At 39.8% G+C, this 18,474-nt stretch overlaps 1 protein-coding gene across 1 annotated transcript in view; it reads left to right on the top strand.

Moving 5' to 3' along the window:
* LOC101859711 (ras association domain-containing protein 2) overlaps nucleotides 1-16,402 on the top strand; it is a gene marked incomplete at its 5' end in the record, with an annotated part of 22,316 nt that extends 5,914 nt beyond the window's left edge. The window contains 8 exon segments of the mRNA XM_013083696.2: nucleotides 6,417-6,495; nucleotides 7,450-7,629; nucleotides 9,083-9,277; nucleotides 9,802-9,903; nucleotides 10,675-10,723; nucleotides 12,221-12,402; nucleotides 13,548-13,645; nucleotides 15,051-16,402. Of these exon segments, the coding sequence (XP_012939150.1) occupies nucleotides 6,417-6,495; nucleotides 7,450-7,629; nucleotides 9,083-9,277; nucleotides 9,802-9,903; nucleotides 10,675-10,723; nucleotides 12,221-12,402; nucleotides 13,548-13,645; nucleotides 15,051-15,126 (961 nt within the window).
* Nucleotides 16,403-18,474: the final 2,072 nt, after the last annotated feature.

The following is an 18,474-nucleotide window of genomic DNA, read 5'->3' as shown; positions in this document are numbered from 1 at the left end:
CTGTTCAGTTTCTTTAAAAGACAAGGAGAGTTTTCTCTTTTACAAAACAATTATCCACACCAATGAAACCAAACTTCTCCCATAGGTAGGGCAATGCCTACTTTTGGTGTAGGTCAGGATTTCTGGAAACCCCCACCCCGTGGTTTCATAAATTGCAGCAGGCAGGAACGGTTGCACAATCTCCAGAATTACCCGTCATCCTTCTGTGCTCTCCGTGGTAGAGAGTGGAGGGTTGAATGTACATGGTGGTACGTGGAACCGGTGGTGACAACAACAGCACACACACACACACACACACACACACACACACACACACACACTACACTACACTAGCCTAGGCTAGCCTACACAAACACTCATTCATGCAATAATTTCTTTTTGCCAGAATTCGAAATGAACTAGAATCTATGCCAAAAAGTTGTGTTGAAGATTAGATCTAGATCTATCTTGTTTTTCTCTTTTTCTGTAACCGTTTTAAAAGATTCGGTTTTGTCTTTACTCGTTGTAGGATTTACGTAACTGATGACGATGACAAAGTTAAAAAGATTTAATAAATTATTTATTTTTAGTCTGTTTGCGAACAGGCCGTCAGACAGCTGAGAGAGCCAAGTGGCCAACATTTTCCTTTTCATCAAAAACAATTTCGGAAAAAGAGTGACGTCCCTTGGAAAGAGAAGGGCAGCTGAGGTCTATGTGGAAAAAACAACAGACAGGCGAGAAGGGAGAGGGAAGTAAAATTTTACAAGACCCAGCTATCTATTTAAACGTCGCGACCTAAAAAAATAAAGATAATGAAGCGTGTTTGATTGTTTTTAAGAGGTGCCTGCATCAGTTTATAGATCTTTTTTGGCGCACACAATAACATATTCGTGACAAAATGAATGGGTAAGCTGCAAGATTCTAGAGTCTAGAAGATTACTACAAAAAAGTACTTATTAATAAAAGTTCTACGATTTGGCCTAGAATCTACGAATGATAAAATTAGGCTATTTTTCGAGACCATTATTTTTACTTTAAAAACTCTCCAGCAGTACGAGATTCTAGATCTAGAAATCTAGATTATCTAGATCTAGAGTAGTTGAACACTGAACTGAAACGACTAAAAAAGATCCCTGTCTGTGAATGTGAAGTCCAAAGTAAAAACTACTAGATTCTAGATTAGATCTAGATATCTAGATCTAGATATCTAGATCTAGATCTAGATCTAGATCTAGATCTAAACTAAGACAAAGAGTAAGATGTGAATCAGCTCTGTCTTCACAAACTCCAAGTCAGACTAAGTTTATACAGTTTTAGAAAGAATCTAGATCTAGATCTAGAGATCTACATGAAGTTTAGATATAGATCTTAGGTGTAAACTAGACTCTAGTCCTGGACCAAAAAAGGGCGCTGGTTAAGATATATGCCGTCCCGCCGCCATGTTGGTTTGTTTACATCAGCAACTCAATGCGACACAGGTTTAGATTTCTTCTAACAACAAGAATCCAACTGATTGCCGCCCCAAAAGTGCGCACTAAATCCTAGATTCTATAGAATCTAGTTTGCCAGTCGGAAAGAGGATTTTAATTGAGCTTAAAAATGTAGATCTCGATAAAAAATCAAAACTCTAACCTTTCTCATACCAAGAGGTCATCAGGTTGCTGATGATGTAAACAAACCAACATGGTGGCAGGACGGCAAATCTTAACCAGTGCCCAAAAAAGGCTTGCACTGTCATTGTGTTGTCTGTGTGACTGACTTTATTGACTCTTCTTGTTTTCTGTGTGTGACACTGTTGTTGTAAGACTTGTCTTTCTCTCTATTGTCTCTATTCTAGATCTAGCCTCTCTTTCTCCCCCCTCCCCCCCCCCCCCCCCCCAAACCACATCATTACACACACATACACACACACACACACACACACTACACTACAGACTACGTATTTATTTACAAAGGTGAAAATGTTTTATCTGAAAGAGAGCGAGAGATGCACTGCTATTTTCCAGCACAAAATAAGCAGTATTTCACTTGTTTTTAAATAAGAGGGGGTGCATCAAACATCATCACACACGTTGAAAACGAAAAGTAATCGTTTAGAACCAAAAGTAATCGTTGGTGGAGTCAAAACCCATACTCCATAGATATCGTTGGGGCCTGAACCGGATTATCCTGGACTGTATATATTCACACCACATCAAGTCACACATGTGTGCACAAGGACTGGGCAGCAGTGCCCAGTAACATTGCCCTCTACTTAGTGTACTTAGTTTTGAATATTAAAAAGGTAAAGGTAGACAACATTTAAATTTAATTTTTCTTTTAATAAATCCCTTTGTTGCCATGGGGTAGCCTTAATATAATGTTCTTACTGTCAGCACTATTTTTAAATTTTGAAGCTTGTTAACCAGGACAGTGCCAATGTCTCTGTGTTTATGGATTCGTGGTCTAGATCTAACCCTCCCATGACATGGGACTCTGAGCCTTCAATTACAGTGTCATTTTTTTCACTTTCCTCATTCCTATTTAACACTCATAATTTCGAAACGCTTGCAAATCTAAGTAAAAAAGGGACATTTTCTGCATTTAAAGTTATTTTGATGTTTACGATTTACGAGAGCACACAGCCATAGCCATAGTTTTCTGCAAGACTAGACCTGTGTTTATCATTCGCTTGCAAGCCTAAAAGTAACAAGCAAATTTGATACGCTGCTGGGTTTTTAAAATTCATGAATGAATACAAATCCACACAGTGCTTATGACTCAAACTCCATACAGAAGAATTGCAACCAGGCAATTACTGTGACGTACATGTAATGTGGATAGCAATCAGGAGGGCAAGTTTTGCACACATCCGTAAAGTCCATGGTACGGCACAAAGCTAGAAACTGTATCGTTATCATGCATTTTCATTTCGTACCAGGTATGTCATAAGGCAACAATGTGGTTAAGTTGACATGTCACAATTGTGACAGTGATAGAATACTCGTAGATCTCATGTTGGTGGGTTGCTTTTCATATCTTCTGAGAATTTTCAACCTTTGCATAGAATGAGTTAATGACTGATGATACATTCACATTCAGTTATTGTCACTGTTACACTTGATAACAAGGAAACAAAATGAACAGCGTCCGTATGACCCAATATTCCCCCTATTTTGTGTCCAGAGATTAATAATAATAATAATAATAAATAGCATTTATACTGCACATTTCCATTTCTTAAAAGATGCTCAATGCGCATTACAACGAAAAAGACATCACATCTTAAAAATTAATCGACAAGTGTGTACGTAAAGCAAAGTATTATACATGATATATAAATTAAATGCTTATGTGTAAAATTTTATATGAGAAAAACAGTCTCGCAATGAGGTTGAAAATGTCACCCCAGATGGTGAAGGTAATTTTTAAAAACTAAAACATGATACAGCCCTTTAACCTACCCTACACAGAGACATTGGCACTGTCCTGGTTCACAGATTAATGTTCTTTGTATTTTTTGTGCTCGAAATGAGTACCAAAATGTGGATACCTTTGAACAAATTTTGGAGGCTGAGACTACTGAGAGGTAATCAAATGATAGAGAGAAAATCATAACGCTCATTTTATGATGTATGCCTTTGGTAAAGTTAACTTTAGTATTAACATTATTTCAGCCAGAGGATACTACGTTATTACAGTTGCAGGGACAATAATGTGAGATTAGGGTTGGTTAAAGGGCTGTATCATGTTTTAGTTTTTTAAAATTACCTTCACCCTCTGGGGGGACACGCTCCCTAGGAGGAGCAATAAATAGAGGTTCAAAAGAAAAGCAAAGCTGATGTGTCTGATTGTGTAGCCCATCGCTGCAGACTCGAAGGTCATGTGTTGCTGCTGTCATGTTTACTGTTCCAACTTAAAAAGTGTTACAACTGATACTGTGACAAATGAATACATCAGTTAAAGATTATCAACTATGGCTGAGATAAGAAAGTCAACATGCCTTGCTGTTGATCACAGTTGAAATAGAGGAGGTCAACAAAGGAGATTTCTGCTCTTTTGTTTATTTATAAAATCTCTGTAGTTGATATTTGTGGAGATTCGTAGTTTTAGAATGTCAGCTGGCTTATGGATGGCTTGAGAATGCCACTGATTTATATAAGTCCTATTTTTTTTTCTTGTTCCTGTCTGCCTGTCGTACCGATTTCCTGCTTTAAATGACTGACTATATTGTCATCATTATGTGGATGTACTTCTCTTTATACAAATAAACATTTAATTTTGGTAAGTTTAGAAAATAAAAATTGAACTTTTGATAAAGCACTCTTCGAGTGTGCAGGATGAGAGGATGTTAAGGTCAATAAAAAAAATCACACTTGGAAATGTAACTTTGGTTTCTCAAATACTCTTTTCTTTGGAAGCGATTACCCAGTTCAAGTTTTAGAAATGATCCCACATGAGTGATGTACACTTTTGAAAAAACATTTGGCTGGCACCACTATGTTGCTACTATTGCTTTCTTGGTGGTGAACTTAGTAATCCGGACATATTTCTCTCAAGTGGCGCCAGCTGAACAAGTTTTGTGCCACATGTGCAGAGATCCGGCTCTGACACTGAAACCAAGGTTAGTTTCATGTTTCTTTGGTTTGTTACATGGTCTGTCAAGGAAGGTGTGTACGCGATGTGACACTGGGGACTTGATGACGCAAAACTACAAAGCAGCTGAAGGTCTCAGGTTTTGTGTTGGCTGGCCAGGAAGTGGGTGCTCAAGAGGCCTCTTACTGACTCTTAACTGTCTGGTGTGTTACTCAGTGGCTAGTGCGAGGCACACTCTTTCTGCTCAACTATAATTTGCTCACAGGGGAGTTCCTCAGTCTTGTGAAATAATTAGTGCTAGAAACGAAGGAAACTCTGTGTATATTTTTCAACTGTATTGGAAGAATTTATCTGTGGTGATATTTATGTAAATTTTTCTGGTCCTCTGGGGTATTGGATCTTCTGTGGTCCTAAGACTCTCTTCTTATTGAAATCTCATTTTGATTCATTTGTGTATGAAGGTGTTGGAACTGAGTGAGTGAATTTTCATGTCGAACCCAAGACCCATGGATGATGACCCAAATATTGTGGTCTTGCGCAAATTCAGAAGGAAAAAATGTATTTTTACCAGGTGTGTAGTGTAAAGAAATGTGTGACACTCTAACGTGAAGACTTTACATTCAAAAACACAAAATGAACTTGCCAGATGATTGACCTGTCATTCTTCTAGAAGCAGTTATGGTTTTCAGTTGCTTGTTTGTTTTGTTAGCTTTTTGTTTCTTGTATAACATGACCTTTGTTGTAAACTATAATGTGATGCAATGAAATTTTTGGGGGAATGGTATATCCTAAAGGGGGCCTTATTTGTTATGTAAACAGGAATCGTTGTGTTTAAAGTACAGTACATGGTATATGAAGTTGAAATACCCGTACCTTTGCTTTAGGAGCCTGTTGTTAAGATCAAAGCCTGTCGAAAGGCAAAAGTAGTTACTCTACCTTAACTTGCCACTTTATTAAATAAAGAACCTGTCCTGTCACAAAAACATTTATACCAGCAGAGCTTGCTTACTTTGTGCATATATATAGACAGAGAGACTATGGAAACAAATTTACCAAGAGACTAAGTCTTATTCAGTTGGAAAACCCATTTTCAATGTTAAGATCTATCCTATTTAGACTTTACATCTTGTTAATTTTTTCAAATCATCATCTCTAACAGTCAACTGAAATGTATTTGATTTTACTGGACTATCAGAGGTTTTGTGTAGTGTTAAACGTTGTGGGAGGGTATATGTCTTTGTAGGGCTTGTTCATTCCTAGAAATATGACGCTGAATGTGACTCAGAACTAAATTATGATTGTGACAGTTTGTTTCAATTTCATGTTAGATTTTAAAAAGGATTATTTTCTTTGTACTTTCTTTCTTTTTTCTTTTATTTTTAAGGTGGCTCTCTGTCCAACACGATGAGCTACAGTGCTAGTGGAAATGGGAACAGTTTGTGGGGGTGAATCAATTAATTTTCATCAGATGTCAGGATGCTAATTTTTACAGTACAAAACTTTTGAAGCAGGGTCAAATCGCTCCAAATGAAGGGATTTGGGCATTTGTGTGGGTCATAAACAGGAGTGTCATGTACAAAGGAAGTGGCACTTAGCAAAATTTCCAGCAACTTTGCCAATTATTTAGATCCCTCTAATGTCAAATTAAAAAAAAAATATTTACAACCCCAAATGATATATGTTTTTTCAGTTTGCATATATATATTCCTTCGGCCGGGAGTACTGTATTTTTTTTAAAGATGACGAGACTGACAGTGTTGACAAGTGGTACAATTGTTCTTGTAAGTAAAATCTGACTAAAGAATGCCATGACTGATAAAGCGATGACTCATTCTTTTTACCCTCTTTTTTTTTCATTGCAGGAGAGAAGTGCTTCAGAAGATTGAAGAATTTAACAAATTCCACGAAGGAAAAATTCGTCATCAAATGACAGCAGACGAGGTAGGTGTCAATGTGCTATTCTGTGTTGTGCAGATATATATTTCCGCCAACGAAAAGCAATAACGTTTTCTTGTATTTTTCTTTACTTAGTATTTTCCACAGCAGCGGCTCTGTGTCATCAGTATTATCTTTATTAAAACACCTATATTCCTTCGAGAGTTGTTGGCGGGTGTTCTGATGTGACTTGCTCCTTCTTTTCTCTCTAAATATCTACCATTCTTATCATCTCTCCTTCTTTCCTTCGAGTGTTACTCTTTTGTAACGCCCCTAATCTTTGGCACTCATTTGACCTAAGTCTCATCAAATGCTGTAAAACGTTTACTAAAACTAAAGTATATACTCGTGTACCCTCAATGAGTGCTGTGTGTTATCTGTGTTTCCTTTAGTAACTTCAACTTCATGGGTCATTTAAGTATTTCCCTTCCCATTAACTGGAAGCATCTGTGTTTCATCAGTATTTTCCCTAATAGAATGTTCCTTCTTTCCTGTCAAACATCCATCACCCTTATCCTTCTTTTTTGGCCTAGTGGTTTGGCTCTCGGCATTGCAACTGTAAGGTCATTTGTTCAAATCTTGTCAGGGGCCTTACGCTTCATCCCTTGGAAAGACATCGAACTGCATAGAGCATGCTGTAGAATGTGAATGCGTTGGATATTGCAATGATTATATTGTTATGATTATGATTATTACGATTATTACTTTTATTATTATTATTACTCTTAGTGTTATTATCATTATTACTACTATTATTCTTATTCTTACTCTTATTCTTTTTGGAATTTTGTGTCTAGTAAAACCTTGAATCTTCAGAATTTATATGACCTATTTATGTTACAAGTGCTGTAAAACTCTTCTTTTCAGCCAACCAAAACTAAACTGCTTTTTAAAAATATTTTTTTCATAAAAAACCAAAATTTTTTCATTTGTTATCTTTTTTTACTTTTTTTTTCTCAGAGAGATGACGGCAATGTGGACGTGAAAGGGCCTTTGAGAATTTACTGGGGCCTGAGCCGTCCCATCCAGCTGGTTCACTGTGATGACATCCCACCCCCACCCATCTCCCAGTGGCGACACAGTTTGTGTGTCAACGCCAGTGCTGCCGACATTCCAGAGAACAAATTGGCCAGTACTGTTGTAAGTTTAAGAAGGGGGGGGTGAGTGAGGAGGGACACGGGGAGGAGGGAAGGGAAGAGAAGGAGGGAAGGGAAGGGAAGGGAATGGGGAGGGAGGAAGGAGTGGAGATTGGGAAGGAGGGTGCCGAGGAGGGGAGGGGGAGCATCTTCTTTAAATTGTAGAAAAATACTTTTTGCCCCTGCAATTGACTTTGGAACATATCGGTCTCACCCTCTGTCGCGTCATGTAGCCCATCATCGTGTAAGCCGTCTGTGGCATTATTTTACATGCACTACATCATCTATTGTCTTGTTCGGTTGTTCTTCATCTATTGCTTTGTCTGTCTTGTGTCGTCTTCCTGTGATCCATCACCTCATTTATCCCATTATTTTGATTATTTTTCATCATCTATCACCTCATCTTTCTCATCATTTCGTCTGTTTCATCATTTATCACGTAATCGACCACGTCATTTTGTCGGTGTCATCATCCGTCACATCATAATTTTAACTTCTTCATAATCCTGTCCCCGCCGTTTTTTTCAAGAAAAATTCTGAAATTATGCAAACTGAGCCCCAAAATATGAAATTATGATTCTGATAATTTTAACTAAGAACGATGAAGGAAAATAATAAAAAATTATGCAAAAAATGATCAAATTTTGCTAAATAATGCGGGGTGCATAAAGCCACGGGGACAGATAATCTGTCACCTTGTCCATCACTTCATTCTGTGTGGGTGGTTGGCGGGTGCTCTGGTGTGTTTTTGCTCCTTCTTTCCTATCAAACTCTATATCGTCCTTATCTCTCCTCCTTCTTTTTTGTGTTTGTTACTCTCTTGTAACACCTAATCTTCGGCACTTACATGACCTTATTGTGTTGCAAGTGCCGTATAACTCTTACCAAAACAAAAAAATCTTCATTCTGTCTTATTTCACAATCTATCACCTTATCCTTCACATCATTTTCTGTTTCATAATTTACCACCTCAAATCTCAAATCATTTTCATTTTATCGAAATCCATCGCTCATTTTGTGGGTGGTTGGTGGGTGCTCTGGTGTGGCTTGCTCCTTTTTTCCTATCAAACAACTATAGTCCTTATCTTCCCTCCTTCTATTTTGTGTTTGTTACTCTCTTGTAACGCCTCTAATCTTCGACACTCATATGACCTTTTTGTGTTATGAGCGCCGTAAAACCTTACTAAAACAAAAAAACAAAATCGCTTATTTATCACTTTATCTATCTATCTATCTAATCTATCTATCTATCTATCTATCTATCTATCTATCTATCTATCTATCTATCTATCCCTCCTCCTTCTCCTCCCCCCTCCTCCTCTTTCTACCATCTCTCAACTTATCCCTGTCCCCTTCTCCCCCTTCCTCCAATCCAGGCACTGTGTGAAAACTTTCTTTTCCCCGTACACTTGGAAAATAATGTGTTCTTTCTTTATCCCCATTTTTTTTCCCTCCAGGATTTCGGAAGGTCCGTTTCCGCTAGCCATAAAACAAGAGACATGGATGACATACTTTTATCACCCTCTGGCAACGACGATGTCGTACGGAGAAAGAGGCCTGGTGTGAGAAAGTTCAAAACTGTCGCCTACCGAGGGGACCAGCCGACCAAATGGAAACGAGCCTCCATTAATGGGCATATTTTCAATTACGATGTAAGTCATGTTTTTTTTCTACACAGGGTTCTGTAAAGAATTTCCACTGTTTAAAAGAAATACAGATGAGATTATACATGAAAGAAATATGTATCACGTGTGTGTGTGTGTGTGTGTGTGTGTGTGTGTGAGAGTGTGTGTGTGTGTGTGTGAGAGAGAGAGTGTGTGTGTTAGTGTGTGTTCGTGCGTGCGCACGTTTGAGTGTGTGTGTGTTTATGAGAGTGTGTGTGTTTATGAGTGTGTGTGTGTAGTGTGTGCGTGTGTGTGTGTGTGTGTGTTGGCACTGATCGGGTCCCATGATCTGGTGTGTGTGTGGTACTGACCACGTGACATATGCTTCATCCAGTGTTACATGGGTGGTTAGCGAGTACATCTAATCAAACATCTATCGTTCTCATCTCTCCTCTTTTTTTGTGCATGTTACTCTCTAGTAACACCTCTAATCTTCGGCACTTTTATGACCTTGTTGGGTTGCAAGTGCCGTATTAAAACTCTTGACTGAAACTGAACATCCTGCGTTGCAGACAAGTGTGTTCACCCCTGTGTTAGGCAGCTGTACCAGTGTGACTGTTGATGGGACCATGGACTCTTCCGACGTCATAGAAGCACTGCTGGATAAGTTCAAGGTGAGTGGGCGGTTGGCAGGTCGCGACCTCAGTGCTTTCTTGTCGTATCTCCACTTTTTTTTTACATTGAAAATGTGACTTCTTCCTAAGCTCACTCTTTGTTATGAACTGTTTTCACTGTTAAATAATGGAGATAGTGGGTGGTTGACGGGTGCTCTGGTGTGGTTTGCTTCTTCTTTCCTATCAAACATCTATCATCCTTATCTCCCCTTCTTCCTTTTTATGTTTGTTACTCTCTTGTGACACCTCTAATCTTCTGGCGCTCATATGACCTTATGCAGTTGCGAACGCCGTAAAACCTCTACTAAAACAAATAATGGAGATAGGACAAGAAAGCACTGAGGTTGCAAGGTGCTCTGGTGTGGTTTGCTCCTTCTTTCCTATCAAACATTTATATATCGTTTTTATCTCTCCTCCTTCTTTTGTGTGTATGTTACTCTCTTGTAGCATCTCTAATCTTCAGCACCTACATGACCTTATTGTGTTGCAAGTGCCATAAAACTCTTCTTAAAACTGAAAAATTAGTTCAAGGTGAGTAGGGTCATAGAAGTGGTATCTTCAAATTGTATGCTTATTTTTGTTATTACGTTAAATTATTTTTAACTTCGTGATTATGTGAATCATGTGAGATCTTACATTTAGCAGAATTATATCTTTGAATTGCTTTATCTTAGGTGGAAATTTGAGGTGGAAATATCAATGATAGAATATTTGAAAAATTAAAAAAATGTGATCCCGCCACTTTAACGTTAAGTGTTGTTCTATTGGCAGGTTCAGAACAGTCCCGATGAGTATTTGTTGTATATCGTCAATGATGAAGGTAAGTCATGCTCTTGGCGCACAGCTGCACTCAACTTTATGGTGTAAGTCATGTTCTTTACAAGCATCTGCTCACATTTCACTATATGTGAGGCATCGTGGTGAAATCTAGACGCTCGTCAAAATGATTAAATTGAAGCAACTAGCCTTTTTATGCTGGTTTTGCAATTTTTATTGAATTTTTACTCTTTGGCTCAACACTTTTCATGTCCATTTGAAGACACATGTCTGTGTAGATTTTACTGAAAATCGTTGATTAAAGGCACACAAAAAAAAATGTAAATTTTCACTTTCCATGGACTCTCAAGCTATGGATGTCTCCAAACTTTGGGGGCCATTTTCTCGCTAATTCTGCCTCTGAAACCAGGTAACCCTCAGCTCCTTCAATCGCAAAGAATGGGGAAATTTAAAAAGAAAAAGAAAAAAGAAAATAAAGTATCTCCTTCTGCGTGCTGGGATGTTGTATCCCACTCAGTTCAGGTATCCCGAGTGATGGACTGAAAATTTACATAATTTTTTGTGGGTGCCTTTATTCTGAAACCCGTTCTTAAATGGATGTAACAGGTGTTAGGCCAAAAAACACACATTTGTTACCAAATTGTTGACCTAGCAGAAAAAATGCAGATTTCTTCAATTTCTTTATTTTGGTGAGTGCCTGATTTCACCACGATGCCTCGCTATTCGCTACCTCAGATTTACAAAGGGGGGCTCTCGTGGCCTAGAGGTTAAGGTGTTGCCTCTCATTTAAAGGTCCCGGGTTCGAATCCGGGTAGTGACTGAAAAATTTTCTTCTCTAAATTTGTCTCCTTTCACCTCCTTTCCTGCTCTCTAGCAATGTTCTGTCATCTGCTTTCGTCACCTCTTTCTGCCCCCACTTCCTCATCTCCTTTGCCCCCCTCGTCTGGGCTTCTGATCCTTTCTACAGCCTTTCTACTGCTACTCCTTGGCTTCTTCTTACTACTGTCTTTCAGCCACACCCATGATCTTCTGGTAGGAAAGATCTACACCTAGCCTTCTTGGACAAAGGTGAAAAGTCTCGGAGGGTCCGTGTGCAAGTTGCGCACGTTAAAGATCCCTTGGTGGTCTAAAATCGATAAGAGTAGGCTTCGGCCGCCACCCAGGCAACATTTAAAATTTTCTACCAACTGAAAAAGTTAAATGTGTCCCTCGCGCTCATATGACCTTATGCAGTTGCGAGCGCCGTAAAACACTTACAAAAACAAACGAAACAAAACAAGAATTACAAAGTTCTGTCTGCTCACTACCTGGTTTTGATAAATTTGACGTTGAGGATTTTGAGTTTCACCTCATGTCAAGCTTTTTTTAAATGCAATTCTTTGAATATCTTGAGGATGACTTCGAATATCTTACGATTTTGATAAAGCAGATAGAATATTTTGTTTCTGACCTCTTGGTCTTACTAGCTCAAAACGGCCAAAAATGTCGGATAGAACCTTGTTGTAATTTTGAGGTAGTAAATTGTCTTTTGTTTGTGCAGGAGAACGATTATTGACCAGGCAAGACAAGCCCTTGATGGAGAGGTTGAAGTTGGGACCTGATGAATCCATCGGGAAGATCTTTATCAAAGAAAAAGAGATGATGGAGGAGGCCGTTCCTTCAGGCGTCATTGTACAGCTACCAATTGTGGAGTCCGCTGAGGAGGAGAATCTACCACATGAGGTGTGTGGGTGGGAATGGGTGTGTGGGTGTGTATGTGTAGTTATGTGTGTGTGGTTATGTGTGAGTGTGTGAATAAGGGACTGTTTGTGTGTGCATGTGTTTGTGTGTGTGTGTGTGTGTGTGTGTGTGTGTTTGTGTGTGAGTGAATGAGTAAGTGACTGTTTGTGTGTGTGTGTGTGTGAGTGAGTGAATGAGTAAGTGACTGGTTGTGTGTGTGTGTGTGTCTGTGTGTGTGAGAGTGTGTATGTGTTTGGGAGAGTGTGAGTTTGTGTATTGTATGTATGTGTGTTTGTCTGAGTATGTGTGTATGTTTGGGTTTGCCTGTGTGTCTGCCTATCTCTTTGTATGTGTGTATGCATGTCTGTGGTTAAGTACATTTGTGTGTCACAGTTTCTGGCCATGTGTGTGTTCCTATGTATATTGGTGTGTCAATAACAATGTTAATAATAATGATAATGATGATGATAATAATAATGGTAATAATAACGTTGCATTTATATAGTGCTCTATCCCATAGGAGTATGAGCTTTGAGTGCTTATACAGATGTATGTGTGTGTGTGTGTGTGTGTGCTTATCTGTCCCCAAAATAACGGAAGAAGTTGTTTGTGAAAGAACTGTCTAGTTAAGGTTAAGCGTTTCATGTTTTGTGATACCTTATGTCTCATCCACATTTTGATTGAGGCTTTCTTTCAAATTCGTTTTGCCCCCTCTCTCTTTCTCACCATTTTTCTCCCTCACTCTTTTTCCTCCCTCTCTCCTTCCCTCTCCCCCGCTCCCTTCCCTCCCTCCTTTCTATCTCTCTTTCTTTAACACCCCACTCTTTCTCTCACCTCTATTACTCTGTCTCTCTTTCCCACTTTTTCTCTTTTTCTGTTTTCTCTCTTTCTATGTATATCATATATATCCATTCCCCCCCCCCTCCTCTCTCTCTCTCTCTCTCTCTCTCTCTCTCTCTCTCTCTCTCTCTCTCTCTCTCTCTCTCTCTCTCTCTCTCTCTCTCTCTCTCTCTCTCTCTCTCTCTCTCTCCCCCCCTCCCCTTCTATATTATATGTCCACTCCCCTTCTTTCTCTCCTCTCCCTTTCTCTCCCTCTATATATATTATATGTTCATTCCCCCCTTTGTCTCTCTCTCTCTGTCTCTCAGGTGGAACAGCTGCTGGTTTTACCAGAGGCTGTGCTTCGAGGGATCATGGCCAAGTTCCTCAGAGATGAAGAGTCGGAGGTGTCTCTAGTGAAAGCAAGGTGAGGCTTCTCTAACTTTGAATGTTCCGGAAAGTCTGGGTAGAAAGAAAGAAGGTGTTTGCTGCTCCTCTTCTACTCTTTCACCGCATAGTTTTTTTGTTCTTCTCAGTCTGACTTAATTTTTTTTCTCTAGAGCTCTAAATGGCGTGTAGAAGAGTGCATCTAATATCTGACGCTCTGTTGTTTTAGGACGATGGGTGCTTCAATTATGAGACGCTTATTATCGAAAGAGTAAAAAAAGTATTGTGTTGCAAGATTGACAACCAAAGTAAGGCATGTTCATGTATGGCTGTGCCGTTCAAATTTCTATCCCCCCGGAAATTTTTACAGAGCAGGCTGATAGGTCTTTCATTAAGATTTAGAGTCGTGAAATGTGGGGCTGCAGCAGTATTTAAAGTTCATTGCTTTCCTTCGGCTGTTGTGGGATATTTGTTGTAAGTCATGTTGTGTGGGGCTGCAGAAAAGTATTGTTTCATTGTTTTAATTCAGTTCCGGTGTATGATATTTACTGTAATTCATGTTATGTTTGGGTTGCAGAAAAGTGTTATTGTTGTGAAAAATTACTGTAAGTCATATGATGTTTGGCTGCTTGTTAAATTCTAACGTTTTCACTCCTTTGATTGTGGGTGGTTGGCGGGTGCTCTGGTGTGGTTTGCTCCTTCTTTCCTATCAAACATCTATCGTCCTTATCTCCCCTCCTTCCATTTTGTGTTTGTTACTCTCTTGTGACACCTAATCTTCGACACTTACATGACCTTATTGTGTGGGCGGTTGGCAGGTGCTCTGGTGTGGTTTGCTTCTTCTTTTCTGTCCAACATCTATCGTCCTTGTCTCCCCTCCTTCTTTTTTATGTTTGTTACTCTCTTGTAACACCTCTAATGTTCTGGAGCTCATATGACCTTATGCAGTTGCGAGTGCCGTAAAACCTCTACTAAAACTTAAAAAAAACTAAGACTGACCTTATTGTGTTGCATTTTTCGTAAAACTCTTACCTATCCCCCCCCACACACACACACACTAGAATTGTAAATGTGCTGATTTATCAATGTCATGCTCATACTGTGCCGGAACAACATGGGAATGCTTCTTTTTCTTTCCTCATCCTTATTATCTTCATTTTTCCTCTACTTCTTTTGTATGTTTGTCACACTCTTGTGACCTGCTATTTCCGGGGTGCCTTGATAGTCAAAGCAGACTTTATGCTGTTGAGGCTAGAGAGGTGAGCAAAGTAAGCCTGATTCCCCCGTTTGGATTTCTCTGTTGACATCCACCCCTTGGCGCTCATATGACCTTAAGCGAGCGCCGTAAGACCGTACTAAAACTAATCTTCGGCACTTATAAGACCTTATTGTGTTGCAAGTGTGGTAAAACTTTCACTAAAACAAACTCCTTTGATTTGGTTCAGGTATGAAGCAGCCCGTAAGAGAATCCGGCAAAGGATGAATGATATGATGAGTCATGAGACATCTTCCAGTGCCTGAGGAAGAGGAGCCGAGGCCGTCGCAGCTACTGGAGGAGTAGGAAGCGGAGGGGGAGTGCTTCTGGCTGTGTGTGTGTGGGTGTGTGAGAGTGTGTGTGTATAGCTTTGTGTGTGCGTGCGAGTGTGTGTGTGGCTTTGTGCGAGTGTGTGTGTGGCTTTGTGTGGGTACGTTCACATTGGATTGTGTGGCTGTGTATATGTGTGATTTTGTAGCTGTATATGGCTTTGTACGAGTAGGTGTGTGGGTATATGTGGGTATGTGTGTAGGAGGACTGTGTGTGGCTTTGTGCGGGTACATTCACATTGGATTATGTGACTGTGTATATGTGTGATTTTGTAGCTGTATATGGCTTTGTACGAGTAGGTGTGTGGGTATGTGTGTGTAGGAGGACTGTGTGCGGCTTTATGTGGGTATGTTTGAGTGTTTGTATGAGAGGAGAGGGGTGCTACAGTATGTGGATGTATGCCAGATGCAAGTTATTATTTGTAACATACAGGAGCTGTTCAAGACTACAACCTACTCTGTAGCTTCTACCTGCTCCTCCTCCTCCCTCCCCATCCCTCCTCATATGTCAGACACTCTAATAACCAATATCCTACTCTATAGCTCCTACCTCCTTCTCTTCCACCACCATCCACACCCCTTCTCCTCCTCCACCTCCTCCCTCCTTACCCTTCCCCCATGAGCAAAAAACTCTCCCAGCAAATACCCTACACTGTAGCTCCTACCTCCTCTTCCTCCACCATCCCTCTCCCCGCCCTTCCTTCTAAGTAAGACGCTCTTCTGGCCCATAGTTTACTCTGTAAGAAGCTGTCCTAGCTTATACTCTGGAGCTCCTACCTCCTCTTCCTCCTCCATCGGCTTCACCTCTTCCTCCTCATTGTCACTCCCCACCCTTCCCTCTAACTAACTCGTAAGTAAGACGTTCTCCTAGCCAATACCCATACACTACTCTGTAGATTCCTCCTCTTCTCCCCCCCACCTTCCACCATTCCTCCGTTCCCCTGAGTAAGGAGTTGCTCTGTAGACCCATTATAATGGCAGCGGTGGCTTGTGTAACTTGTGTATAGTAGGGGCATTAGACAGGCTGTTTTGTTCTCTCTGTTGTTTCAATGCATAAAGGTTTTGGGGTGGCCATCTCACAACCCCAGAATAATGAGGTTGTATTTCAGTCACTCTCGCTTTTGAGATGTTTGAGTTCCGAAGTTTTCACCTATTGTATCTCCCTCCAATGAAGAATAAAATTAATATGGTTTTGTCTCAGAAAAAAAAGAAAGGAATAAGAGTTGTCACTTTTACACATAATAATTTTAAGGGAGTACAGGGGAAGGTCTAGACACTTTAACTCGGTGTTTGTTAACTTTTTAAAATAGCCAGTGCCCAGTTTTGCAACCTTTTAGAGGATAAAATGTTCTACCACCCACCTACATGACACGTACATGTATTTCCAAGGGGGGGGGGGGGAGGGGGGGCATTAGATAACGCCTGTCACTACCCGGGTGATCTCCACCCATCAGAATTACCAAATTACCAACTAGTGGGCGACATCGCCAAGGTGACGAACTCTAAACTGTAAAAATTCTGAGTTACAATCTTGTTATTCTGGATTCTAATCTGTCAAACGAGGGAACCCCAAAGTGGGTGGTTTGCTTTTTCTTTCCTATCAGACATCTATCTTCTTTATCTCCCCTCCTTTTTTTATGTTTCTTACTCTCTGGTTACACCTCTAATCTTCGGCACTTATGTGACCTTGTTGTGTTGCAAGTGCCGTAAAACGTTTAACAAAACAAAAACAAACCCCAAATGGCTTCGCTCGGTTCCCAGTAGGGGCCAGTAGTGCTAACAATTGCCATCCAGAGCGATGTGCATTTAGCACCTTCGTCAGACCAAAGTGAACAAGTTGTAGATGGACACAGGATGGTTCGGATGCTAGCTGTTGGGGCTGCTGTTTGGACATCTCCATCAGTTACACACTGGCACTGTATGGTGTGGTACAGATGTGTGTGTGGTGTGTATGTGTGTGTGTCTGTGCGCGTGTGTGTGTGTGTGTGTGTGTTTGCATTCAAATTATGAACTTATTTATGTTTTGTGTCATAAAATGTGAGCCATTTTCAAAAGGTGAGCATGGTTAGAGGGCCTCTCTCCCAGGTGAATCTAAATCAGGCTTTTTAATAAGTGGCATATATGTCAAATTGGCTGAAGTTTAACAAACAAAAATATTTGCCAATGATTTTGATACTATGTTTATTGTGAATAGTTTTTTTTCCCCCACTTGTTGCTTTGGAAAGTGGCTCAGCTGTGCAAGTCAAGCCAGTTACACACTTAAATAGGATCAGTAAAAAAAATGTTTTGGTTGTTGTCTCAATAATTATATGCTTTCATTAAATCAAAGGAGTTACGTTTTGTGGACATGGGCGTCACAGGATACGTTGGCTCACCATCACAGACCACACTTTTGATCGGGCATTCGGAATCTATTTAGTTTTAACACCTACAGTACCGAAGGCTCATACAGTGAAAAACACTCTCAAGTATCGCACCAGTATAGAATGCTGAAGCTATGGTAGAATTTTATTTAATTAAAGAAACCTTGGCAGCCCAAGAAACATGCTTTAAAAATTTAGAGATTTTCATCTACCATTCAGTTATCCTATAGAGTGACTTTCTTTGGTATTTACTTTAGTTCAGGATGTCCATTCGTTGTTTAGTTATGTTTAGTGTGCCTGGTTGCGTCGGCGATTAAAATTTTTCCAGTGGTAGTGAGCGCATGTTAATAAAAATTTTACGGCACTTGCAACACTAACAGGTTATATTGGTGTCAAAGTTTAGCGGTGTTTCTCGAGAGTAGTAGTGTACAAAGAAAAGAAGGATGGTAGTTGTTTGATAGGAAAGAAGGAGCAACTCATACCAGAGCACCCGTCAACCACCCACTTTTAATCTCTTCCCAACCCTACCATGTTTCAAGTAACCTTTTTAATGACGTGTAGGTCTATATTATTACTTCGTTGATGCTTGTTTTGGTGCATTTTCATTTTTAAAATATAAAAAAAGAACCCTGGCAAATGTGCCCCAGTTATTTGTAAGCTAAGTCCAAACCTGGGGAATTTACAACAAATTCATGCCCTTTTCCTGTGCTCATGTTGAATCTGATTATCTTCTCAGCTCGAAAATGAGAAAAGACAGACACTATTGTTTTAGTTTTAGTCAGAAAAGCATAGAAAGCAACTCTTCCAAAATTTGGGCTACTGCAATCTTTTTATTTTTATGCCATCCTAATGAGAATGGCTCATATACTTATGTGTATGTGAGTGTGGTCACATGAACATGTGTACCCCCCTTTTTTTTAAC

Source organism: Aplysia californica, unplaced genomic scaffold (genome assembly GCF_000002075.1).
Source record: "Aplysia californica isolate F4 #8 unplaced genomic scaffold, AplCal3.0 scaffold00249, whole genome shotgun sequence".
Taxonomy (NCBI): domain Eukaryota; kingdom Metazoa; phylum Mollusca; class Gastropoda; order Aplysiida; family Aplysiidae; genus Aplysia; species Aplysia californica.
Note: the sequence above shows the minus strand (reverse complement) of the source record. Positions and strands in the feature narration are given on the sequence as shown.